The sequence below is a fragment of the Cygnus olor genome, chromosome 5, assembly GCF_009769625.2.
Source record: "Cygnus olor isolate bCygOlo1 chromosome 5, bCygOlo1.pri.v2, whole genome shotgun sequence".
Lineage (NCBI taxonomy): Eukaryota > Metazoa > Chordata > Aves > Anseriformes > Anatidae > Cygnus > Cygnus olor.
Window position 1 is genome coordinate 8,714,392 of NC_049173.1, and position 27,941 is coordinate 8,742,332.

The 27,941-nt window shown below is 37.2% G+C and overlaps 1 protein-coding gene across 1 annotated transcript in view; it reads left to right on the forward strand.

The window, feature by feature from the left end:
- JAG2 (jagged canonical Notch ligand 2) overlaps nucleotides 1-26,013 on the forward strand; it is a 68,127-nt gene extending 42,114 nt beyond the window's left edge. The window contains 22 exon segments of the mRNA XM_040558672.1: nucleotides 528-565; nucleotides 568-657; nucleotides 1,034-1,153; nucleotides 3,413-3,526; nucleotides 4,056-4,169; nucleotides 4,721-4,834; nucleotides 5,337-5,383; nucleotides 5,663-5,836; nucleotides 8,153-8,303; nucleotides 8,578-8,742; nucleotides 9,227-9,340; nucleotides 10,666-10,779; nucleotides 11,164-11,277; nucleotides 11,786-11,902; nucleotides 12,857-12,884; nucleotides 13,870-13,955; nucleotides 16,732-16,845; nucleotides 17,045-17,160; nucleotides 18,867-19,112; nucleotides 19,547-19,678; nucleotides 20,666-20,822; nucleotides 23,711-26,013. Coding sequence (XP_040414606.1) covers nucleotides 528-565; nucleotides 568-657; nucleotides 1,034-1,153; nucleotides 3,413-3,526; nucleotides 4,056-4,169; nucleotides 4,721-4,834; nucleotides 5,337-5,383; nucleotides 5,663-5,836; nucleotides 8,153-8,303; nucleotides 8,578-8,742; nucleotides 9,227-9,340; nucleotides 10,666-10,779; nucleotides 11,164-11,277; nucleotides 11,786-11,902; nucleotides 12,857-12,884; nucleotides 13,870-13,955; nucleotides 16,732-16,845; nucleotides 17,045-17,160; nucleotides 18,867-19,112; nucleotides 19,547-19,678; nucleotides 20,666-20,822; nucleotides 23,711-24,183 — 2,938 coding nt within the window. The 3' untranslated portion in view covers nucleotides 24,184-26,013.
- Nucleotides 26,014-27,941: the final 1,928 nt, after the last annotated feature.

The window sequence follows — 27,941 nt, forward strand, 5'->3', positions numbered from 1 at the left end:
ATACTTGGAAAAAAAAAGCCTGATTTTTTTTCTGTTTTTTAAAGACCTAGGCCTTTAATACTTTCCCTGTAGTATAAACAGTTGTGGTGTTAGCATAATTCTGGGCACTGTTACAGACGACATAATCTAGTGTGGTTCAATAAGCCTACAGTCTTCTTTTGAAAAGTAGTTATATCCTTCTTTATACGCTGATCACCAGTTCTGTCTCAGTGTGAGATGACTCAGAATATGGGATTCCTTGTGAAAGGACACAGATTTATGTATGGTTCTCAGCACGCGTAGTGCTTGGCGTGGTTTGTTGCTGTGGTGTGTAATGTGGTTGAGCAAGTTGAGTTCCAGTATAAGTTTTCAATAGGACTAGTACGTACCTTCTAAGTGGCAGAAATTAAATGATCTGTTGCACATTGAACAGCTGACTTTGTTCTTGAGGAGTAAGTGTAAGTGGTAAGTGTAGCGTTCTAAATACCTGTAATGCTGATAATTAAACATCATGTTGCTAACTTTTAACATGTGAACTTACATCTTAGGTGTCATTATGGTTGGCAAGGACAGTTCTGTGATGAGTGTGTCCCTACCCAGGCTGTGCTCATGGGAGCTGTAATGAACCATGGCAGTGTAATTGTGAAACCAACTGGGGTGGCCTGCTCTGTAACAAAGGTACTTAACATTAATTTACAAAAAAAAAAAGTGAATTGCATGATTAACTGATAACTCATTAACCATTTCTTTCCTGCTAGTGTGCCACAACCTGAGTGTTTCTGTCCCTAATTCTTTTATGACAGATGTTACCTAAGTGTTGTAAGTATAGGAAGCTCAAGACAAAAGTCTTAGAATGATCCAGACTCCTCTAACTTACGCAGTTCTCTTCTGCTCATCCTTCCCTGTTAGCGATGAACTGATAGCCTAGCTAATAGAATGGGGATAATATGGGTGAATGATGTTCAAGCTAGAAGGGCATCTGTACACCTGACTAGGACTAAAAGGACGATATTGAGATCTGTCACCCTATTAATTGATGCTTTTCTCTGTCCAGATCTGAATTATTGTGGAAATCACCATCCCTGCCTGAACGGTGGAACCTGTATGAATACTGAACCAGATGAATATCGCTGTGCTTGCCCAGATGGTTACTCTGGAAAGAACTGCGAAATTGGTAATTTCGGATATTGCATTGTTCTGAAACAGTTTTTATTCAGAGCTATGCTCTAGTTAGCCTGATGGTATTCTTATATGTTCATTGTTGTGCTTTTTGTGGAGTGGAGGGACTGTTGTCTCTTCCAAAAATTAGCTTTATTTGCAAGGGGGTAAATGTGAAATATGAGGGCATGCAAGTTGTATGCCAACTCTATCTTGTCTTAGTCTGGCTATTCAAAATAAAAAGCCCACTGGAAATGACAAATTCTGTCATGGTCTCTGTTGGATTTAGAAAAGACCCAGAATGTTTCCTTCCCCTTGGCTTCTTCACTTAATCCAAACATGAAATTGATCTGTGGTCTTCTGAACATGATTAGAGGTGTACTTTTCTCTGTCACTTGTCTTCCTGCTATGTTTTTCCCGTCTCTTTTGACTTGCCTGTAAACCTGCATCTTATACAAGTTGCAGACTGAGGAAAGTAGTAGTTATGGGCACTTCAGTTTTAACTATGGTGTTGTGGGGTTTTGGCCAAATTTTTAGCTGTCTGAATACGTTGACTGTCATTTTTGATTAACTAAAGCCTCATTATAAATCCCATGTTAAAAGAACTCTAACATTTTGATTAACAATGCAGATGTTAACCACTATGGAAATGTGCTTGAGCCCTTCTATAGAGTCACCTTGAGTATAGCCTAAATGAATGGATATGTCTTCCCTGCTCCCAATGCCAAAATGGAAGAACAAATTTAAACTGTACTTCTGATGAAGTGTGCCTTCTTGACTACAGTCCAACAGATATTTTGCCAATGTGAAACCGCATCCTGTCTCATGATGCTACAGAGATAGCTCATTGTCTTTTTCATACACATCTGTGTGTGTTCCATGCAAAACCCAACATTTTTATGTGCTGTTCTGATATTTATGTGCTGTTCTGATATTTGAAGACTTTTCTTTGACTTCTCTGTATTTGATTGGGTAAAGGGACAAGTGTGCAATACCATAACTTTATCTTTCTAATTTTACTCAAAGATTTCATGTTTGGAGAAGAATGAAAATTTTGGGTGGTCTTTTTTTCCACTTGCAGTATTCAGTTGGATGTTCTACAGTGATTTTTTTTTTTGCTGAGATGGATTGTTAAATCCTTTATTTTATATTTTTAAAATGTGGTATTAGTCTTCTCATGTGAATTTTATTGTTAATTACAAGTGTAGATGGAAACAGCACAATTTTTCTTCCACTTAACCTGTTTGGGCTTTAAGTTCACTAAATTTTATTATCATCAGAAGGTTTTCACATTTCTCAGGATATAGATCTTATCTGAACTTCTATAAACTGCCGTGTGATATTTATGATGCTATCAAGACTTGAATTTTGATTCAGCTGGTGGAACACACTGCAAATTTTTGGCTAAGATAGATGAAATACTGTCTTAGCTTGCCCTGAAAGCTGTAGAGAAGAAACTTGGCTCTCTGGATGAGGGGGTGGTGATAAAGTGGGGATAAGTTTCACAAGTTCTAGACTAATTATTAGCAGTAGATTGGATTATGAGCTGTTTTAGGCACTAGTACGTAACAGCCAAGACAAAATAAATTCATTTTGAGTTAGATAACACACCTACAAAAAAAAAAGGGCCTTTTTAAAACATAACTGCTATCAAAATTAGAAAGTCTCACCTAAAAAGGGATTGCTTTCCGCTTTCCAAAAGCTTTTCTTTGGCTTCTGAGAGGAAGTAGTATCAAGTGATGGCATACTTGTCCTTTCACAATTCAATTGATACTTGCTGCAGCTTCTGCAAGTGTTTAGGCAGCCCTACATGGAGTAACAGCAGGCAGCATGGCCTATAGAGAGCAAGCAGCTCTTTGCTGTTCCAATGGAAGGATATTAGAATGAAGCTAGACAGACCTTTGATACTTAAACTGTTACTAACTGTTCAGACATGCATGCAACATATCTGTTTTGTCTCACTGAAGCTTAAAAAAAAAAAGGTGCTGAAGCACTCTGGAGGTAGAAAGAAGTGTGTGGCTGGAAGCAGTAGATTATAGGGAATTCTCCAGCTGCTAGATATAGAGGTACGGGTAGCCTGTCTACCCTCAGGCTTCCTAAGACTTAAAATATGATGCATCTTCAGTAAAATCCTGTTCCAGTCTCATTCTGTGAATCTATTAGTCTTTCTGTATGTGGGAGACGGAGGCTTCAAACTTTACTTTTGAAACATGTAAGTTCCCTATTTGATATTGGAAGAGTGTATAGCAATATTTTTTTCCCCTCTTTCTTCCAGCGGAGCATGCTTGTGTATCTAATCCCTGCGCTAATGGTGGAATTTGTCATGAAATTTCATCAGGCTTCAAGTGTCACTGCCCATCGGGGTGGAGTGGACCAACGTGTGCTATTGGTGGGTATGCATTTACTTATTTATGATAAAGCTTGCTTAGTAATCATGCTCCACGGGTATGGAATTTGGCAGTAGCCTTTTGCCTTCCCTGGGGTTTAACAGCTGTGCATTGGGAGACTCTGAAAAGATTAAAGGTACTGTGTGACCTGCAGTATGAAAATCAGTACGTATTTGATGCAGTTTAGAAGTGCAAGTTATCAAAAGTATTGTCAGATCATATTACCTACTTCTAATTTTTTTTAGATGTATATGAAGAAATGCTCTGTTGCCAAAGGTTCTAGGACAATTTCTAATTATTTAGCTAGACTAAAGCAAAATAAAATGGATTCATTTTACAATATATAAACGTGGACATGAAAGATTCTCATCTTAAAGTAAGATAAGAAAAGTCTAAGTAAAAAATTAGGTCAGAGCTGTTAGTCTCTTCCCAAGCTTTTGTACACCATCCACATTCCCTTGCAAAATAACTTAAACCCAAGTTAAGCCAAATTTTAAACCATGTAATGGAAGGCATGCTCTGACTTCACAGATATTGATGAATGTGCATCTAACCCTTGTGCTCAAGGAGGGACCTGTATTGACGGTGTTAATGCATTTGAGTGTATATGTCCACAACAGTGGATTGGAGCAACATGTCAGCTAGGTAAGTAACTACCTTCTGTAGTGAAGGCCACTTAAGAGTATTAAATAGTGAGTAGCTCTATTTGATATTATTGTTATTGAAGTAAGCACTGAAGATGTGAGCTGTTACTGATATCTTAGATCCTCTTTAGGTCTTTAAAAAAAAGTTTCAAGTGAACCTGTAACTATAAAAATCCCAGATTAAGCTTGTTTATAATAGTTCTTCTAGAGTGCCCAATAACTTCTCTGTCTCAAAATACAGCATTGGTGATGGTAGCTCCTACTTAATGGTGGCAGAAAGTGACTATCAGCTTATGGAGGCAAGGATGGGATTTGCCCTGACTAACATATTACCTTTTTGAGTTTTGGCAAAGGGAGAAGTAAGATAACATGCATGTGCTATATAGATGAGTGTGCATAAAAAACCTAGGGTATGTAAATAGCTTTATTGCCCTACCAGTGTATTTAAGATGAGCTTCTGATGCTTGGATTGCATGGAAACTGCTTGGTGCTGCGGTAATCTGTTTCTGGGTTTGTTCTTTATTCTCTTCTTTCTTTTATCTTCTTTCACAGATGCTAATGAGTGTGAGGGAAAACCCTGTGTTAATGCTTACTCTTGCAAAAATCTCATTGGTGGATATTACTGTGACTGCATTCCAGGATGGACAGGAGTAAATTGTCATATCAGTTAGTATTTCTTTAGTATTTATGTTGTATATAGGATGTTTTATTCCCTTCTTAAAAGAGGCCTAATAATCAATGGTAGTATAGATACTTATACAAGAGGAAAATAGTTGTTGTCAGGATTTTCTTAACTTCTAATGAAGCAAATTGAAAGTACCATTAGATTTAGAAATGTAATAGGTGTTTTTTAAATGAAACTAAATTTATGTAACTCTAATTGTCTTCCTAGAACAAGACTGATTCACCCCTGATTCTGAATATCATGTTCACTTTTGAATACTGTTTAGCTGAAATTTTAGATATGAAATTAGCTAATACCAGTTTATTTAACTTCTATTACAGAGTTCTAAATTCTTTAAAATAAGACTATCTAAAGATGTCAAGTGTCCTTGCTTTACATTAAAACATCTTTTTTGAAAATCATTTGTTCTGCTTTTTTATTCTAGACTTGTATTTTAGGGCTTAGTCTTTATAAATTCTAATACCTTGCTTATTTTATCCATAGATATTAATGACTGTCATGGACAATGTCAACATGGAGGGACTTGTAAGGTAACTCTTGATTACATACAATGTTGAAAATAAATTTTGTTCTGACTAGTTATGAATTCTGTAGTTTCAACTATAGGTGGGCTAAACAAGGCTGCAAGGTAAGATATGTCAAAAGCTTAGTGTTTCACTTGCAGACTCTGCTGACAAAAATTTAACAAAATGATTTTGTGGTGCTACTGCTGTTCACAAATTCAGAATATAGAAACAACTTGAATTCTTCTGTGCAAGTTTTATCAATAAACAAGTCTACCCACTCTTGTTCTTTTCTCCTCCTTGTAGGATGAAGTGAATGGTTACCATTGCTTATGCCCTCGTGGTTTCACAGGAAAAAACTGTGAGATAGAAACAAATGAGTGTGAAAGCAGTCCGTGCCAAAATGGAGGCCGCTGCAAAGACCTAGTAAATGGGTTCACTTGCCTGTGCGCACAGGGCTTCTCAGGAGTCTTCTGTGAGGTGAGGCCAGTGGTGACACTACTGCAGTAGTCTTCATGGATTGAATTCTTGAAAGAAATGTAACTCCAGGTTTAAATTAGAGTAATGCAAGGCCTAAGGCATTACTGAGTGATGTACGTGATACTTGACACTCTCAATAAGCAAACTTGTTGTTCATTGCTATCACAGTACCTATGAAACTTGAAGGTGCAGCTTGATAAACTTTAAATTGATGCATATAGGTGTTGAATCTCCTAAATGTTTTAAAGCTGTAAGTATTCCTTAACCTTGAAACACTCTCTGAAATTTTCAAATCTTCAGGAGCTGTGTCCTCTTGTTACAATAAATGTTTTAGACCTTTGTCCTAAGAACTTTGAAGCATATAACTGATATGCCTTTCAAGTGATCCTATTACTGTTGGCAGGAATAGCCACAGGCAGGTAGATACATAAGTATTGGCTCTCAGAACTTCCAGTTCTACATCGTTGTGGGAATGTGTAGTGCTATTACTCATTAAGTATTCAGATCTTAAATACTAAAGTGCTGTTGATAACTCCTAATTAAAATACTTAATGATAATGAAGATCTACTTCTTCCTAGGGAGGATGCTAGTTTTTTTCTCAATGTGAAATTATATTGCCCAAGTATGTATTTTCTGGCTTTCCTAAATAACCAATTAAACATTACAGCTGGAAGACAGCATCTACTCAAGGCATTGTATTAGAAGTTTGTTGGATTTCTTCCAGAATTTTTCATGGAGGACATTGGAGTGTTTTCTGTTACATGCTGAAGAATGTTTATTGTAAAGTATTGTATTGTCTTCCTTTTATTGAAAATTAAAAAGGGTTATAGATACTGACCAGTTTAATGAAATTGGTGTAGTACCTAATAGCTCATGCCTTTTCTACGTGAGGATCGTATCTCAAGTGTATCTCTACTCCTTGCTGGTTCATACCATAATATGTAATTAAAGTTTTAGTAGATCTGCTCAAATAATAGAGGAAGAATTGGCTGCTTGCTGTGTGTGTTGCAGGAAATATCTACCCTTGATTCCAGATGCTAAAGTACCAGCTACTGACTTGCATTGGAAAGGGGAAATTTATACTAATGGAAGGAAACAAATGGGAATGTATGATAGTTAGGTCTGAGAAGGATTCTCAGATCTCTTGTTTTCTATAGTCTGCTTTAAATGTTTTATATTAGAGTGCTAAATAGCTGGCTGAAAATCTCTGTGGCAGCTGGAATTGTACATGCTGTGCTGAATTAATGCTTAGATGACTGGGGTTCCTTCTGTTTTATTTGATTTTTTTTTTTTTCTTTTCAACTGCAGAGTTGTTTTAAAAGTGATCAAATATGCTATTGGACTTGATTAGACTTCTGTAAGATTGAGAAAGTTTTCCTTTCTCATGAGATGTGAAGAGGAAAAGGCTGACTTGAGGGCAGGAATACAGTCTGTAAGAATAACAGTTTGGGGGAAAGAAACTGATATAACAGTATAGCCTCAAAATCATCAATGCAGCCTGAAAAGCTAATTCAGGGTGTGGCCAGTGGTGGTCTTCTGTGGCAATCTAAGATGTAGAAGCAGAATTGTTTTCCTAAAAGGATGCTTCTGTTAAAGGTTATGTTGTGAAAGCTGGGTTTAGTGTTAAATTCAAAAAGCAAATTCTAAGAAGTGTTCAGAATGCACCTTGCATTTCTGTATGCAAGTCAGCTTGCTAGATATTATTTGTAAGGGTAAGGCCCTGGCCAACGTAGTCTAATGAGAGTTTCTTTGAGCAGGAGGTGGGAGTAGCTGATCTCCAGAGGTTTCTTCAAAGTTGCGTGGTTCAATAACAAATTGTGTGTTAGTTAAGGTGGGAGGAGAATTGAATTGCTCTAGAGAATACATTTTTAGAAGGTTGTGTACATTTTAAGAGTCTTGTAGAGGCAAGTTAAGTGCACTGGTATATAACTTGAGTTATAGCACATAGTACGTGGGTGTAAAGGGCAGAGAAATGACGGATAATGATCTAGAGTAGTCACACTGCAATCTCTTAATGTCTTATTCTTTGTTAAGTTATTGTGAATAAGCTTATTCAGCCTCCTGCAAAGGGATATCTTTAATTGGAGAATCAGAAACCCTTTGTAATAGGATTCACTAAAGTTAAAAAAAAAAAAAAAAAAAAAACACTGAAGTTTCCCTCTGTATTGCAGGATGGAATGCAGTGTAGAAAATCCATAAATGTTAAAACTTGAGGTTCCTTATAAATTAGCTTCGTCTGTCTCTAGCAACACAGATGAAGCTGCTTATTTCTGGGAAATGAAGCTGCTGCTGCTGCTAACTGGTCTCTCTTACAGATGGATATTGACTTCTGTGAACCTAACCCTTGCCAGAATGGGGCTAAATGCTATGATCTGGGAGGAGATTATTATTGTGCCTGCCCTGATGACTATGATGGAAAGAATTGTTCTCATCTCAAGGACCACTGCAAGAACAATTCTTGTAAAGGTACCTGCTCTTGTCCAGAAACTTGTTTTAATGTATTGGTGGTACATAGAAAAGTAGTATTTGTGAGAATAGCATAACGCAAAATCATTTTTATTGTGCATGGACCTGATGAAATAGTGAGAAAAAAGTGCTTGTAACAGTCCTTACTTATAAAGGGGTAGAGAAGTAACATAATTATGTTTTTAAAAGTTGACTGGTCTTAATCTTTGGATAACTTTTTAAAAAAAAGGTGATATGGATTCTTATGATCTAATGGTTTACTTCTCTTTCTTAGTAATAGACAGCTGCACAATAGAAGTCTTCACTAATACTACCCAAGAAGGAATCCGTTTCATTTCATCTAATGTTTGTGGGCCTCATGGACGGTGTATTAGTCAGCCAGGAGGGAATTTTACCTGTGCCTGTGAAAGAGGCTTTACTGGAATATACTGTCATGAAAGTAAGTGAGAGTTTCTTTAAGAGAATTTTTAATCTAAACCTCCTTAAAGTTTTTCTGCTTTGAAGCTCTACAACATGAAGTAAAACATGAGGATTTTAAGAGTTGCACAGAGCACTGTTTCCAGTATACTGCTTCAAGTCCAATTTCTTCTGGTAAAAGTTGTCTTCTGCAGTGGTTCATGCTTTCTGCTGTGAATGAAAACTGATATTGGTCCAATTTCAATGCAAATGTGTTTGTACCTACGACCTAGGTATTTATTGAACATTTTGCTATTTTTGCCAGGTGAACTTAGCGCTCTGGTTTGTCTTGATACATGAGAGAGAGCACATTAGGAATTTTTACCAGAAACAGATGCTATGAGCTGTTCTTGTGCATTTAAAAATGGAGAGTAGTTTTTTTTCCTAGATGCCTAGAAGTCACTCACCTAGTTCACTTTTGTATATGAGGACAGTCTTGAGCAATAATTGTTTACTCTTTGTCATAGATATCAACGATTGTCTTGGGAAACCTTGCAAGAATGGTGGGACGTGCATCGATGAAGTTGATTCATTTAGGTGTTTCTGCTCTAGTGGCTGGGAAGGGGAGTTGTGTGACACAAGTGAGTACTGCTACACGTTCACCTGTTTAATATCACAGCTTTGTTGTAATGATTAGTGATATTTAGTATATGGTTAATGCTGCAGTAATTTCTCAGTTCTATGGTAACAGACAACCTACTCAGCATTGTTTGCTGAAGCATTTTCAAGATTCTGTGGCAGCAGCTCCAAAAGATTCTGTTCTTTTGATGTAACTATAATCTGATGCTTTGGTTATAGCATGGTACGTACCTCGGGAGGAGAACTTTTTTCTCCTGAGGAGAAGCAAAAGTGAATAGAGAACCTGTTAGGCTCATTCCTTTTATTGCTATAAGCATATTTGCCTCTTAGTGTACTTACTGTACGTAAGTCTGTCCTTTATCCAATCAATTAATATGCATCAGTTTCCAAACTTGGAAAGCTTTTTAGCTTTAAACCTGCGCAAGTTATAATGCGCTTCTACCTTACTGAAGGAATCACAAATTTAACATTCTAGTCCTCTGGTATGAAAAGAACTGCTGAAGTTTGAAGTTTTATTCGATGAATATTATAGCAACTTAGTGTTTTGTATTCTGGGCTCAGTGGGAGCAGGCCTTTACTCTTGTTACCTTGGCTGAGACTTCTTGGGCTTTGGTTAATGAAGTGTACTAGATCAAGTTCATGGTGGTTAACTCAGAGGAAACTGCAGCTGGTACTTTACTAAATGTGGTATCTACTCTGAATGAAGCTCCTCCTAAAACATGAGGACAAGGATTCGTTGAGGCTTATTACAGGATGTACGTCAATTCAGATGTGAAATAAAGGCTGAGAAGCTTTTGACAGCTATCATTTTCAAGAGTGTGTGTGGTTTAGATGAAGATTGTTTTGGAATAATTGTTTTAAGTATTGAAGCTTCTGTCTTGAGTAGAAAGCATTCTCTCTAAAACTTGTGTATATTTGTGTGTGTATATACACGCAGGAGAAGGGAGCATTGTCTTGTGGATGGACTGAGCTAGGGCTTCTTTTCAGGATATTGTGGTTTCTACTTCTAAGTTGCATAGTAGAAAATTCTCTAAAGTTCAAAATACAGACATTTGCTGGAAAAAGGAAACTGCGGTGGCTCTCTACTTAGTCATACTACTGATTTCTGAAAGATACTTTTGTCTTAAGTTGTTGAAGTGTTTTGTAATTCATGTTGTTTATTATTAAAAATAGATTCTCCTTGCTTATATGAAGATAACTGCTTAACAATTAGGAATGCTGTTTTTCTAAATACTATGCAGCTTATTTCCTTTATAAAGAAACATTTTGTGTTCTTTCTCATGGCCCTGGCTAGGCTAGATCAGCTAATTTGAATAACTCTTTCTAGATTTCAATGACTGTTCTCCTAACCCATGTCATAACGGTGGCCGATGCATTGATTTGGTAAATGACTTCTATTGTGAATGTAAGAATGACTGGAAAGGCAAAACTTGCCATTCACGTAAGTGTTCTTTACTTTGATCTTTAGTTTTCTTTCTTTGCATGAGACTAGAGTTCCTGAAACTTAAAACAATCTCAGTGAAATAATAGTCATATTTTCATTACCTCTTCCAGTTTCCCAGCAACAAAATGGAACTTTTAAAGAACTTACTCTTTCACAAACTATAGTGGAATAGTCTTAAGAGATGCCCTTAGATTCCACCATTTTTGGTTTGCTTACTCTAATACAGCAAGTAGAACTATGCGTTTCTAGTACTGTTGCATTTAAATATAAAGTCTCTCTTAAAAAAAAAAAAGTAAGCTTGTGATTAAAAAATACCTGGCCTTCTAACTTCCATTAGCCTGGACTTAATTATTTTTAATTGTTTTTATTGTAAACATGTAGGTGAGTACCAGTGTGATGCAAATACTTGTAGCAATGGTGGAACGTGCTATGACGATGGAGATACATTCCGCTGTTCATGTCCTCCAGAATGGATTGGAAGCACTTGCAACATTGGTAAGCTCTAAATTGTCTATGGACAAAGGTAGAAGCAGAGAAGAAATTAAATAATACTTAATCCATTAGTAAATGGGCAAAGCTATATTCTAGTTGACTGTCAATGCCTTTCCAGTTGGATCGTGACTGAGTTCAGAGTAGTTTCTTCCCTTGTCCAGAAAAATGTCTAGTCATAAGCAGCCATCGGTGTTCACATCCTGTGCAGGCTGTGTATCCCAGCTGATGTGGGATACTACCAAAGTAGGAATTTAGCAGTGTTTGAGGGATGTTTACCTTAGATGGGGGGGAAAAATAGATAATTTATCTTGATTCAGTTAAGCAGTTGATTTGTGATCATGAAGGTGGGTGAGAGACTACTGTGCATATGGCTGCTCTTAGAATCTTTTGACCTTCTTGTAAGTCTTGTAATGCTGACCTAAGTGCTATTCAGGTTGGTGATCTTGATACATCCAGATGATGGATATATTATATTTGTTGTGCTAAGTAGATACCTTTTCTGTTTTCAAAGCTAAAAACAGCAGTTGTATTCCAAACCCTTGCATGAATGGTGGAACATGTGTTGGCAGTGGAGACTCCTTTTCTTGCATCTGCAAAGAAGGATGGGAAGGACGTACATGCACACAGAGTAAGGCTTTTTCTTCTTCGTTGCTCTGTGATACTAGGAGTGTCTAGCACAGAGTTGTTAACTGAAACAAAGCAAGTTTACTGTGTTTAGCTGCCAAAATATCTGAATCGTTCACGGTAAATATGATGCTTGACTAATGAACGAAGAACTTGTTATGTTTCTTTTTGCCACTACTCTGCCAAAATACAACATCCAGCCTCTTAGAGAAAAATAATCTTTGGGAACAAGTATCTCTGGGGATTGTTTTGCTCTGTAAGTTTAATAATGAAAAGTATGTTGAAAGTAAGATGATAGTGCATATTCCATCATATACAGCTAGTTTCTTTGAGGATAGCTGTTAATTACTTTGACATGCCAACACAATGAATTAATTAGGTGGAACAAAGCTTACAGCTCATCCTTTTTGTTTCAAGGCATAACAGAAGGAAGTCTACATCCGAGATCTGTTTGTACTTTGTTTACTCTGAAATTACTGTTGTACTGATGTATGCCCTAATAACCTGTTTTAAAGGTTACAGTACCAGTGTAAATGCTAACAAATAATTCAGAATTATTTATAATGTGAAAGATTTGCTTAAGAAATCTGACTGTTGCATGTATATGTATGAATTGCTAAAGTAATAGGAATCATTTAAAAAAACTTTTAGAGGCTGTTTGAGTTAGGAACTACTAATGCAACAAATACCATGTTTTATTCCTGTTATGTTGCCATCATTCTACTTATCAGTCCATGCTGTTGATATATCAAAATACACAGAAATTGTAAGACTTTGACTTTTTTCAGAAAATGTAAGGTATTTCTTAAGTCTCTTAGGTCTATTTGAACTTTTTTGCAAGCGTGTGTATAGAGGGAAACTTTTTGCTTTTTGTCTTTTAAATTATAATTTTGTATGCTAGAAAATAAATGTCAAAAGAGTTATGTTAGTCTGACGTTAGTCTATTTTCTTTTTAAAGATACCAACGACTGCAACCCTCATCCATGGTAAGTATGAGAATTACAGTTCTATACCTATTGTGAAAATAAGACAGCACAGTAATATGGATTTCTATTCTAGATTAGAACCAATTCTGCCCTAAAATAATTGAAGCCAGCCTTTGTAAGTCTTAAAACAGTTTTCAGTTGTGCCTTATCTATTTCTTCACAGCAGCAAAGACCACAGAATGATCTTGAGTTGATTCATGTATGAACAAAGTATTTCAGAGTGTAGTTCTCGTGCCAGAACTGACTGGTGACTTACTATAATGTGAAATGAGTCAGACTTGATAACATCTCAAGTATTTACAACTGAGTTTTAGAATAAGAATTGAAAAATAATCAAAACTTGTTAATTTACAGTAAATAGTTTTAGACAAATACAAAAATAGATCAAATACTCTGTATAAATGAGTTTTTAAGATAGATATATTAGGAGTGTTAAACGTAAAAGTTTGTAGCTTAAGAGGAAAAATACTGACATGTGGATTAAGCAAACCATCTACATTATCTTTCCCTGTTGTCAACCTCTGCAATAACCCCAACTGAATGTATTTCAAATAAATTGTAGAAGTCCTGGCTCTCTGTATTAGCTTTTTAGGGCTGCTTAATGTCCTTGAGATATGTTGATATACTTCCCCATGCATGCTTTTGTAGATGTTGTTGGTTTAACAGGTAACTTACGAAGCGGTTTTATCTAACAGTATGCTTTTTCAAATGACGGAAATAGGTTCTTCCCCTGAACAGCAGCAGCAGATTTAATTAACAAAGCTTTAATTAGAGACCACTGAAACAATAGTTTAAGTATAGACTAGTATTATGAATTAGGAGGGACTTTAATTCTTTGAGTAGTGAGAAAGTCCCATGAGTAGAGACGATAGGAATTTGCATTTGAACAGACAGTGTGAGGAACCTGTGTTTTTTGTTCATCTTTAGACTCGTGAACGTAGCCTGAGAACAATTAGTGTAATGATATGCTTATTATTTTTTACAGTTATAACGGAGGTATCTGTGTTGATGGTGTGAATTGGTTTCGATGTGAATGTGCACCTGGATTTGCTGGTCCTGACTGCAGAATTAGTAAGTAAAGTAGCTATATGAGTAATGACCCGAAAGGTTGTACCATTCTAGCACACAAATCAGAACGAACCCTTAAATCCTTTTTGCATTAGGTCAGCTGAATTCCAAATAAAGAAGAAGCCAACTGGGTCAGTCAGGCACTGGTACTCACCTTGCAAACAATGGCAGTTCCTGTTCCTTTCTTTATTTCAGTAAATGCAGCTGAAGTGACTTGGCTTAAATTGTACTTAAAGTTGCTGATTTTTGTCAGGCGTTTCTGAAGGGTCTGGAGTGTTGGTTTTATAGGAGTTTATTATGATTTAGTATTTTTCTTGATAAGCAATTCATCATTAAAGATGACACATTAAGTGTACCATTTAACATTAGAAACTAAAAATTAGAAACAAATCCACTGGGATATCTCAAATGAAAACAGAATATGAGGAGCATAGTGCTGGCACGTGAATACAGGTGGTAGAGCACAACATTTTGCAAGAAATATGATAAAGGCTCTTTCAAAGCTATAAAACTAACCTGTTACATGGCAATTTTTACTAGAGGCTGAAAAAAAGGAGGAAACAAGACCTGAAGACTGCATTTAAATGTTGTGGAGGAGTGTATGTGTCTTTGTGTTTTTAATTAAATACTTCTGAATACTACTATTTTGATCTAAATATATTTATTTTTACATAGTTTTACCTTGGGTAGATCAGGCTTTGAGGCTATATTAGGCTTTGTTCTGCCACTCCAGTAGTAGATTGTTCTTTTAGGTAGAGATTCCATTCTTATTCTTGCAGGTAGTAAATGAGCTGACACCTCTAGTCAGAAGGTGATCATAGCGCTTATGGCAGTAGATTTGAGCTGGTGATCTCTGGATGTAGAACCAGAGATGGCAGATAATTATGTATGTGTATCTACATGCAGACACTCAGGGATGTTGAACTGTCCTTCTCCAGACATGAAATGCAGAGAGGACTACTTGTAGTCAAAGACAAATGCTGTGTATTTGTAATGGGGTTGCTGACTATTTTTTCCTTGTTTAGAATGTTGTAAACAAAGGAAGTAGTTCTAACAAACACCTATTATGGGATGCTGATAACAGTAAGAATTAACAGCTGTTTAGATAGTTTTTAACATAGCTTGAATAGGGGAGGAAGGAGTAGTCAAACCTTGTAGTTTAGATACTTCTGAATTTCGCTGGTACTTTGTCATAGTGGTTCTGAAGGGAGCTAGAATAGAACCAAAAGCTCTTTGGCTCGTGTTCATTTGTTGTTGTTTTCTGTTGCCTATACAGGTAACAGTCTCATTATTAACACCACAATCGCTTTCGGACTCTAGTCCTGTAAACACAGAAGATGAGGTGATAGTCTGTATCAGCTAAGAATTAGTGTTTAAATAGTTTTTCTGTGGGATTGGAGTGGGCATTTGCTTTCAGTAGGGGGTTAGGCATTGGAACAAGCTGTCTGGGGAAGTGAAGTCACCTTCCATGGAGATACTTGAGACGTGGGCATGGTGCTTGGAGATGTGGTTTAGTGGTGGACTTGTAGTGTTAGTTGATGGTTGGACTTGATGGTTGGGTATTTTCCAACCTAAATGAATCTATTAAACCTTTGATATATGCCTTGGGAGAGAACAGTTAAGGTCAAAAATGAAGCAGCTGTCTGTAGCTTGCAAATTGGCAGGTTGGTTTGTTACTTTTGTTGGTAGGCTTTTGCATAAATTAGTGTTGTTCACTTACCCAGAATAACAAATACTTTGTGCAATACTTGTTTCGCAAGTCTTAGGAGATACAAGTCTTAGGAGAAGCGGCTGAGGGATCTGAGGTTATTTCTCCTAGAGAAAAGGAGACTAAGGGGGGGGGTGCTACTTGTGCTGTACAGTTACCTTAAAGGAGGCAATAGCAAGGTGAGGGTTGGGCTCTTCTCCAGAGCATCAAGTGATGAGACAAGGGGAAATGGCCTCAAGTTGTGTCAGGGGAGGTTTGGTTTGGATATTAGGAGAAATCCCTTTACTGAAAGGGTTGTGCATTGTTGGAACAAGCTGCCCAGGGAAATGGTTGAGTCATCATCCCTGGAGATCTTCAAGAAACACGTAGGCTTAGGACTTAGCAGCGTGATTTAGTAGTGGACTTCAGTACTAGATTAAAAGTTGGGCTAGATGATCTTAGAGGTCTTTTCCAACCTGCATGATTCTATGATTCTGCCTTTTTTCACTAGATTTCTATAACTAAGCCCGTGAATCTTTGAGGGTCGTTTGAGGTGGTGTTGTGCTAAGTATCTGTGTACTAAATGAATCTACTTGCTATTTCATAGTTATTGAGGAGTTGTAACAAATGTCTGTAACAAACTAAACTCTTTTTCCTCTTCATGGTAGATTGTACTCCTGTAAGAAACTCCTTTTTAATTTTTTGGGGGGACACTGTTGAGCCAATTCATTGTTCTTGCACTACAATAACTTCCTGAAAGCATGTGCTTTTCTATGAAGTCTAAATGGCAGACACTAGGACTACAGTCCTGCATCCTGTTCTGACATTAGCTGAGTGTGGAGAAGACATTAGCACCTACAGCTGTCCCAACACCTCTGCTCTGTAAGATGAGTCAGCATAAGATTGCTGCTTTGATCACCAGAGCTTCAATTAGGATGGAACTATAAGAATAATTCCAATTAAGGTGATTAATTCTGAAGCCAAACTCTTTTGCATATTAGAAAAGCAGGTATTGTCAGATTACATCTCAGTAAACGTTTAATTATAATGCTTTATGTTCTTGCTATTGAGTTTTACCTATTTTCTCTCTAGATATTGATGAATGCCAGTCTTCCCCTTGTGGATATGGTGCCACTTGTATAGATGAAATCAATGGATACCGATGCACCTGTCCCCCTGGAAGAGTTGGTCCTAGGTGCCAAGAAGGTATTTCTATATCTACTATTAACCTCTGCTCAATGCACCCCCCCCCCAAAAAAAAAAAAAAATTGGGTACAATTTACAGTTGTAGTTGGTATAGAGTTTATATGCAATAGTCTGAATAAGGAACAGCAGCAAGTTTTTTTTTGTTTGAAATATGTATAGCTTCAGTAACTCTGAGTTAAGTGTCTGTTTCTTTTTGTAGTGATTGGAATTGGAAAGCCTTGCTGGCTTAAAGGAATGACATTTCCTCATGGCAGCAGGTGGGATCAAGAATGCAACAACTGTCACTGTTTGGATGGCCATATTGACTGCACCAAGGTAGGTATTTTGACTTCTCTTAAATCCTTCTGGCTGGAACATACTTCATGCACAAGTTAGTGTGTATTCATGCACAAATTAGTCTTTTTTGTCTAAAGTCTTGCATAGCACACCCACAAACTGTCCTTTTTTGTGTGCAATGACTTCCTGTAAAAACACAGGATTGGCTTTATAATGATAAGCTATTGTCCTACCCTCTACCTGCTAGAACAAGCTCTCTAGAAGCAGACAGGCACTTTTTTCTTTCAGAAAAGTAAATAAGAATGGGAATGGAATAATGATCCTTGAAATGATTTTAGAAAAAAAATATCTCTGCCGAAGCTTTGCAAACATGGTGTTAGACCTAATTCTGAGAAACCTTAATTCCAAAGTAAAGGAAGTGGAGGAAGAAAACCAGTTTCTTCAGCGGGCAATCTTTGCCTTTGTGTTGTCCTTCAGTAGATTTAGTAGACTTATCAGTTGACTAATTCTAATCTTTGTATATTTATTATGGACTATGTTTGTGGTTGTGACTTAGAAGCAATATGACTAGCCTAAATGCAGATAGAACACATTAGTGTATGTGCTCCAGACCTTTCTGCCATGCTGTGATAGCATATCTTAGTGGATTTGTGGTGCCTGTGCAGCTTTACATCACAGTTGGAGGAAAAATAAGATCGGTGCTGCTTAAAGTTGTAAGGCTAGGTGGGTGGCTCGAGATGAGGGCTAATAGTACTTAGGACACTGCCTCACCTGGCAGTCTCCCAAATGTTTCTTTGGAAGCACCAGTTTAAAAGCCTGGATCTTGCTGATCCGTTCAGCCTTCATGTTTCTTTATTAGGTAGGTATGCCCTGTAGGCTAGGAAATAACTATATCTTGCACTTAATAATTTAAAAATACTATTTTTAGTCTCTTTATGGTGTTGTGAGTTTGAAGTTTGAGATGCCTTCAAAAGGGAACAGGACGTGATGGTAACTACAACTGCAGAAATATGCTTCCTGTTGTGGAGGGAGGCTTAAGGATGTGTATAGGGTGGCAGCATGCAGCTTTTAGGCAAACAGAAGTGGCGCAGTGATTACAACTTACTCATATTGTTTGGTTCCTTCATGTGTAGTGAAATGAATATTTTCTTGCTGTTAATGGTGCTTTAAGAAAGCCATACATTAATAAACGAATAGCTGTATAGCATTTTATAGACTTCGTGAAGGTACACCATGAAGTGGAGTGGTGTTTGGAGGCTTACTATCCCTCAGTAACTTGGGGGTGCTGGCATACTATTTTCTTGAAAGAGTGGTGGAAATGTCAGTGGTTCTAATGATCTGTCATTCCTTAATGTCTTCAGCATTCTGTAGCAAAGATCTCAGTATAAATATTGAAGGGAAACAAAACCTTGTTGGAGGTTTTTTATTTCTAGGATATAAAAAGCCTTGATGACTAGCTTTAAGTCTGAACTTCTATGTAGTCTGAAGTTATGTGGGATTAATCTGGAAGCCCCTCAGTGTCACCAGTATCTTGGGTAATCTTTGCTCAGTTTACTCTTTAGTCAATACAAAATGTCCACTTTCTGAAAGAGCGACTCCATCTTCTACTAAGACTATAGCAATATAGAAATAGGTACTTTTTGCAATCAGTAGTAGATCATGACCATCTTAGTGAATAGCTTATTTGATTTTGATGCATAAGAGCAATTAACTGTAACAGTACTTTTTTGTTCTGAATTTTCTAGGTGTGGTGTGGGAAAAAACCTTGTCTGTTACACAAACACTGGGATAATTCAAATAACCAGTGTCCCATGGGTCAAGAATGCCAGGAGAAGTATATGAAATGTTTTCAGCCACCGTGCACTGACTGGGGAGAATGCAGTGCCTCTGAACCTCTGCCTGCCAATATCAAGTGTCTGCCTAATTCTGGATACTTGGACAATGACTGTGCTAGGATTACTTTAATTTTTAATGGAAACAAAGTCCCCCAGGTGAGAACAATTATTAATCAAGTATGGGAATATATGTAGGGATTTTTCCTTGTTGGGGAATAGAAGATTAATATTTATAACACAACTCCTTGCTGTCATCAACTTGCAAATTTTATTATTAGACTTCTGTTATAAATTTTGCTTTGCCTAAAGGGCAAGGTAAAGTTAGGGTTTTTACTGAATATATATTTTTTTAATTTCAAAGAAATGATTTACTTCTTACAGTACAAGATGGGCTTAGACTGTACTAGGACAGTCATACAAGCTCAACTTCTTACCCTTTATTCAAAAACTGTTCCTCACTTTTCTGCCATTTCTTACCTGCCTTATTTGTCCCCTTCATCAGGTCTCAGTAACTGCAAAAACTGTGAAACTTACTTTTGTGCTAATTTTGACTTGAACTAAAGTCATGCGATCTCCATTGCTTCTAACAGGGCACTACAACTGAAAATATCTGTTCTGAAATACGATATTTACCAGCTACTAGGACTGTTTCTAGGGACAGAACTTTGATAATATTATGTGATCTGTCATACTCCACAGAGAATGCAGTGGAAGTTGCTATTGTAAGTATGAGATGTGTGTGTATATATGTTGTCATTAGTTTGAGCAGGGGAAGAGGTTGCTTAAGCTTTTTCACTTCAATACAGATGTTGCAATCTGTGGCCTATAGGCTGACTGTACCATGATTTTCAGATCTCATGGAATTTCCTATACTGCTAGATATCTGGACTACATGCTTCATTAATGACAGAAGGCGACTGCAATTTGCTAATAAAGTCATTCTGAGGACTAATTCAGCCTAAATTAGTGAACAGGTGCCTACCTGCTCTATCAAATCTTGGGCTCTTGACCTTTGCAGTGTGGAGGTAGTTGCAGGTGATTGGATTTGATCTTTGCAGTGTAAAGAAGTTGGTACTTGCCATCTAGTATGGCTGCTTCAGGATGTTCAATAAGCATGTAAATGTTAAGTTGAAGATGCAAGTTAAGTAGGTGAGAGTGATTCTTGCCATACTAAGCTAAAGACGTGCTTTAGGAGGCATTTATAGCTCAGTCACTCAATGCTTCTCTATTGTGTAGTTTCCAAATAAAGAATTTTCATATTAAAGTGTTTGTCGAGGTAGAAGCTGGACTGTCTCTGCCAGTATTGTAAAGAACATGCTAAGCTATGATGCAAGAAGTAAACTGTATGGTATAAATAGAGCAGACTGTTATTAGTCCAGGCTTCTATCTAGATAATCCACACGTCTTGAAGTGCTTCAAACTATAACTAAGTTTAGCTCAGTGGTGTAAGTGACATGGAAGTCAGCTGCATTTTGAGAGATGCTAGATTAGCAAGTAGGCATGTTATCAACCAAGCCTGACACTGCATCTGCAGTTCAAATAAAGACATCCATGCTGTTGCTACAGAATATTTGAAGGTTTCTAACTTCTGTCAGGTAAACTCAAGCCACAGAACTCAAATAAGGTAGAGTTGAATTTAAAAATTGCAATGTTTTGCCTAGGTGACCGCAATAATTCTGTTTTTTCACCTTCCCTCCAATGCCTTTTAGTCTTTTGTCCCACATCGAGATGAACAAGATAATAGTCTCATACAGAATGCTGCTAATACAATAGTAAATGCCATCACCAAGCGGCAAAACAGCACTGTTATGTTGGCAGTAACTGAAGTCAAAGTAGAGACCATAGTTGTTGGGAATTCATCATCAGGTAAGGTTCCCAATGCACTCATCCTGTGTGTGTTCAAGTGTTTTCTATTCCCTGCTGTCAGTATCTTGTTTCTCTGTGGGAAAATGGTAGACCAGGTTGTTTCTTCAATTGCTATTGCTAACTGAAGAGAAAAATGGCTTTAAGATCAAGAGTCTGTGCTTTTTGTGTGCTAGGTTAAACTTGATACCATGTTATGGATTATGTCCCTACCTGCTATTGCCACTCTTTCTAACCCCATTTTCTATCCTAAGCATAACTTTCACCTGATTCAGTTGTTCTTGTTTTCATATCCTTTCTGACTTACTGCATTAACCTTAACCAAATCTCAGATCTCTGTGCTGCTGCACTATAGAAACTGAAGATGTGAGGTACTGAAAACATCATGGGAACAGGGGTAGATATAGTGTGATACCAAGTCTCTTCTGAAGTGCTTATGTATTAGCTTAATAGGAGTTAGATGTCTAGGATCTTTCAGTACTTGACAATGATAATACAAAACTTTGCTCTCCTTCGTCATGTTTCTCAATAGTGCACAGCTGGCTTAAACTGTAATGTACATTCCCCTTAACGAGGGTATGGTGTGACTGGAGATACCTTTATCTCTCAGTATTGTCTAAGAGATGTGTCAAAATGAACAGTTGAAGTTTTGCGTGTCTGTGTTCCTTGTCCTTTTCCTGCCTGGGGGGAGGCAGGAGAAGGTTTTGTGGAGGACCCCTGGTGGGCTGTAGTTCCACTAAAGGGCTTCAGAGTGGGAAAATTACAAATGTTGGAGACCCTCCCAACTTTCTTAGACCTCCCCAACATAATCTTCTGGAAGATCTTCCAACCATAGTCAAAACAATGGGTAAATGGCCTGGATCCATTTCCTTTGTGTTTTCCCTTTAGGGGAATGCCTTTCATCTGTTAAAGCCTTGGCAAATGTACCATTTCCTCAGCTCCTCTGAAGGAGGCTACTAGCTTTGTTCTTGTCATGAACAGAAATGGCATAGGATGGTAAAGAATTGAGCTGTGATTCTGACATACTTCAGCTCCTCTGTTCTGATTGTGCATTAAATTCTGGGGAAAGAGGGATGGGATTACTTTTACTCCTACATCAATGAAATCCAAAGATTCTCTGAGAAAGGGGGAAGTCTTTGACTTTATTCTCAAGCACTAGCTGTAAGATGTTTCTAGACTCAATTCACTGTGGATGCTCAGTATTGACCAGTGGCCCCCAATTCTTTAACTGGACTCATGAAGAGAGACCAGGCTATAGTTTACTTCATGGTCTTTGGTTTGGTTTGTTTTATTTTTACCCTTTAATTAGGTGTGGCAGGTGTAAACCTACCACAAAACATTGGTGCAAAGCCCTGTGTCTTTAAGACTGATTTCTGTGGGATGCTAGAGTGTCCAGATGGAGATGATTATTTAAATACTTCATCGATTTCCTCTGGCTTAAAAAAAAATAAAATCTTCATTTTGAACTTATGGAGACTATTCTTTGCATAAGAATCTTTTTTTACTTGAAGCTGGTATGAAGAACTCCTTTTCTTAAGTTATTCTCACCACCTACCACCACATTTATGGTTTATACTGCGTATGGAAAATGGAGAGAGAATGGCAGTTACTGCTAAGAGCACAATCTTTCCCTAGCATGCTAAACTATGACTTTAAATCTCATGAGGCAAACCACTTTCCTGGTTATTCATCTTCCTTTAGAAGAAGGAAATGTTTGAGCATGTCAGATCCTGCATACCATCATCTTCACACTACAATATGTTCAGAAGACATTTTAAAGTTGGAATGAATGACCATGGCATTGAAGCAGTTGCCTGTTTTTGTACAGCAACTTGCAGGTTATTCTGTAAGCAATTGTCTCAAAACTGCAGACAATTTACATTTGGATTAGAGGTTGAAATTGTAGTTTGGACTGCGTGTGTCTGCAGAGTTGTTGAGCCATCCTGTCTGTCTCTACAAAGAGCAAAGCACTTGATGTCTTACTACTTACGATGCAAGAATTTTTGCTTAGCAAAAAAGGTATTCTGTTCTAGTAATAAAGCCCTTGAAAAAGACAAGCAAATGTCCAGCAGATGTAGATCTTCAGAAATTGTTTTCCAGAGAAATAATTCGTCTGTGTGGCTTGGACAATGCTAATAGGATTTGTAATAGGGGAACTGGGAGAAAAGCAGTTGCATCAACTCCTTTTGCTTATTCATTGAGCAGTGAATGCTCTCATATCTAATGACAACATTCTGGTGTACCGTATTTATCAGGAGAAATTAAAGTAAGGATTTTACTCTGAAGTAAAACTGGTAGACCATCCTAAAAAGTGCCTGACTTTTTACATATTACATATTTAAAAAAAAAAAACATTCAGGTAAGAGCTAGGTAATACATAAATACTGGTGGACTTGATGGTAAGGCACTCTTCTGTCTGATAGGATACACAGTGTGTATTCCTGATGCAAATATCAGTGCAATTTCTGGGGCAAATTAGAGGGATAATACTCTTCAGTCTGCTTCCTTCCTACACGAACATTTTTTTCTTTTCAGAATCATTACTGAAGTTTTCTGGGCCAACTTGGCTTGGGTGCTTGAGAAAGAAGATGCTGTTTGTATAGCTAGTTTGTCCATTAGACAGGAAAGAAACATCTTAGGTGAAGTGTTTTTTTCTCCCCATCATTAAGCAGGGCAAAGTCTAACTTTACTATTTTTGTAAAGAGCCTTTCTAGATAAACTAGTGTATTCATACATGTACCATTGTGCAGAAATGACATCTTCCTTTCTTCTAAAAAAAATCTTTCCAGGACTAACCTAGAGTTATGTGTGGATATTTCTCTTGCAGCTGCTCAGTGCTGAATAACTAGTTCCATTAACTCAAGACTTTGTTTTTTTTATTTGCCCTCTAGATTATTTGGTTCCAATTCTTTGTGCGGTATTTAGCATTGTATGGCTGACTTGTATAATCATCTGTGTGTGGTGGACTCGGAAGAGAAGAAAAGAGAGAGAAAGAAGTCGTCCTCCCAGAGAAGAGGGTGCCAATAACCAGTGGGCGCCTTTGAATCCCATAAGAAATCCTATAGACAGATCTTACAGTAACAAAGACATTCGTTATGAATGCAAAAACTTCATATCTCCTCAAAAAAGAACTTGTGATGCAGTAGAGGAGTATGTAGAGTATGAGGAAGAGGAGGATGAAGAGGAGGAAAGAGATGAGGAAATGGACAAATTCCTCTCTCACAAACTCGCAAAGCCTTTGCCAACAAAGGCATCTGATACATCAGAGAGCAGTCCAGTAAAGAAATCCCATCAAATAGGCAAAATGGACAACAGATCTGTAAAAAATGTGAATGCATCAAACTTTGAAGGCAGTAGAGACTAATCTGTATTTGGAATGTAGGCAGACTGCGCCTACGCTTACTGGGGAGGGGAAAAATTGACATCTCCACTTTGCATCAAGGACTAAAAATATCTGGAGTCAAATGTTCATAGTTTCTTTATTTTGCGTAAAAAAATAAATAAAAATAATAATAAATAAAATTTATTTTGTTTCTTTAGCCTTGTATAAATTATTCAATGACTGTCAGATGAAAAAAATGAGTAATCTTTGATAGTTGCTATTTTTGTAAAGTTTACTTATAATACACTCGCTGTGTGGCAGAGGAGAGGTTGTATTTTCAATATGTGTAAAGTTTATTACAAAAGACTGTACACTGTTTACAGAATGTATTTCTTTTTATTACTTGCTCTAATTTAATGGTGGCTTTAAAACCTCCTGGTTGAGGAAATTGTGAACTTTAAACTGCTTTCTTGACTTTGAATCTCTATTAATGGCAGCTCACTGCACTTGTTACGTTAGTAGCTTCTGTAAGATTTTTTCCAAATTTGCCTTACACACTTTGTAATAGGAACAAAAAAAAAATTATAGAGATCTTTCAACTGTGGTTTAAAAGTGGCCTTTTTATTTCTGTTGAATTCCTTTAGAATTGCAGTATTGAAGCATGTGACAAGTGCCTTGAGATTAAACTTTTTCTATAGCAACTGTCAAAGACTGCCATATCAATATAGTAAAATTGTGAGAACTCTAGGTTCCCCAACTGACACAGTTTATTTTCTAATAGTGAAAGTGCTTTTTTTGTAAATATGTACATATTAAATGAATCACTCTGTATATTTGATTTAATAACTTAAATATTTTGGTCTTTTTTTACATGTCATTCCTTTTAATTTATGTTGCAGAAAAGGAGGTTTTATGGCAGTTTATAAGACATTTTTTTTGGTATTATGTCCAGAGTAGAAAATGATGTTAATACAATCAATGTTAGGAATCTGTTGGTCATTTGTATTTACATAGGAACATAACCACTTATGTGTAAATAGATCCAGAAATGTTTGTTTATCCCCATGTTCAGCCCATCTCAAGAACACTAACGGGTGCATCTACTGTACAGTACCAACATAGTGAGGCATTGTTTTTTCTTTTGTGAATATGTTAATTACATGTGGTATTACTTTTTTGCGTTTAAATACAGGCCTAATGAAGGGAACAATATTTTCCTCAATCTTGTTTCTGTTGTGCTTTATTCATCTTTCGCTCTAAAGGAAAAAAAAAAAAGGCTGGCAAGCTCGGAAGAAGGTGGGAGTACCTCATTAGAAATGGTTATTTGTGCATTTTTTTAGGCTTTATTATTGCTATTAACTGGGCAAACTGTACATTTATTTTAATTACTGAAGAAGCATAACACTACATACACCTAGTTACCCTACCAGTGAGAGGAGCGGATGTTTGAGTGTGTAAACTCTGGCCCGTGAACAATGTAAACATGAATGTTTTGAAATCAGTTATTTTATACAGGAACACACGATTTGCTTTGCAGGATCTTCTGTTTTGGATCTTCTGTTTTAGTACACTTTTGTTTGACCTGTTCTTAAAAAAAAAACTTTCAGAAAAGAAACTATTTATTAAAGCATTTTATAATGATGTTTGTTGTAACTTTTTTACTTGTGCTGAATATTCAAAACTTATTTTGATAACCTGGTTTAGGAGTTAGTTTAGAAAAGGGTACTATCCTTCTCATGTTCCCCAGTATAATCCTAAGTATTTAAACCAAAAACACTTTTTCTCTGCTACTCTTGTATCTTTTTGTACTGTAATGCTGCTGTCTTCCATAATCTAATAAAATGATTCCCTCATTGTGTGTAAGATACTTCACATTGTGTTTGCTTTGGTTACTTGAAGCTCTGATCTGATGAGGCAAAATGAACGAGGAGTGAAAGTCCTGATTTAATACCTGGTACTTCCTCTAACCTTTGCTTATGGCCTTTGTTCGTGTTGGTATTTCCTGAGCCAACTTGGCAGCGTTGTCCTTTGCCCACTACTACACAAGTAGCCCTTTGTGTAGGAGGTGGTCTAGAGGCATAGACACCTTTACTGCTTAAACTGGGACTGTCTGTGCTGCCCCTTGCGAAGTACGGTTGCTGGTTTTGCTGGCAGCTATTGCCCATGTGCCTTTCTAGAAATGGCTCTCCTCCCAGCTGCTGAGCAGAGGCTTGTCTAGTGGTATCAGTTTGCTTCCTTGCGTGATAAGAGGGCTGTCAAGCATGAAACAGCTTGAAGCACTCTTGCCAAAGTGATTTGGATTTTTTTAACCAACTCCTTTCTATATTCTGCAACCATTCAAGCTGTAGTCTTGTCATACTCCAGTTTTAATTATGTAGGTCTATGTCTGTTTCTTATGGTGACTCAAATGACTCTTATGACAGAAATCTACATGAAAGGTGAACTTTCGGAAAGAACAAAGAGATATGGAATATAAATATTGATATTTCTTTTTCTATTAGCTACCAACCTCTGAAGCAGCATCCTAGAGCCTAGCAGACAGTTTTTATTCCCAATCCTCATAGCTATTTCATTTTCCTTAGGGTTTTCCTTAGGGCATTGGCTTGTCTTTATTTTGATGAGTGAGAGCTGTTTCGAAGCTCTGAGAGCTGAGTTCTGAGAGCCGTTTTTAAGTTCCTGGCTACAAAGTCAGTTCTTAAACCCAAATTCTTTCATTACCTTTCGAATTACCTTTTTGATTTCCAAGCTCCAACTATTCAAATATGTCTCCAGTCCTTGAAGAAAGGCTTATGGGGCTGTGGAAATCCAAAGATGAGACAAGGAACCAACACTTTCTCAGCTATGACTTTCTAAAATCAACTTGGAAAAACCTAGTGACTGCTGTTAGCTCCCTAGCAATAGTGGGAGCGATGAAATTCGTCATTCTGTAAGATTAACTGAGGCTGCAGTATTTGTGAGTACCTCCGGCAGAGAGGAGTCTTTGATACCATGTACTTAAGATAGCTGAGAGAATGCTTCTTGTCGGGAGGTTTTTACATGAATGCGGATAAATGTAGTGGATGTTACTGCCGTAGGGAAAAGGAGAAATAATAGATCAAAATATGTATAGTAAGGCTGTTGCTGTTGTGCAGGAGCGAGCTGGCTCACTGATCCTGAAGATGCTAGCTCTGTTTTTTAGTATATTATTGAAATAGTAAATAAAGTAACTGGGTGACAGTTTGATGTCAGTACCTGCAGTTGGCTCATCAACCATTCTAACCAAAGGCTCCATGTGTCCCCTGATGGATGGTATCAGCCCTCACGAAGGTTCCTGACCCTGACCCTTGCTCTCATATGGCTTTGTGAAACCAGCATGAATATCAGTAGTGCTTGTTTACCTGCCAAAACCAAGAGTTATTTCATGCTACCCTCATGTGGTGACCAGCACAAGCTATGTAGCCTGGAGTGAATAAAATAAGATGATGAAGAGGATAAACAAAAAGTAAACTGACTTGTAAAGTTTACCAAGATTTTTTTACAGATTTTATTTCTACGCTGCTCTTACATTAATTGCATGCCTTCCCCCCATGCCTTATACATCCTTACTCTGTAGCTTTGTTTCTTTTTGACTTTTTACATGATGTGTTGAACTTGTGCATCTCAACTTTTTGCTGGTACAGGTATTCTCAGGTGCGCTAAGCATTGCATTACTCCTGAAAGATTTGTTGCAAGAACTAAGTAATGAGGAAAATTTGTAAATGGGCACTTTTGAGATTTTTCTAAATAGCTTATAAATGAGTATTTCCAGGCTAACTTTGCTT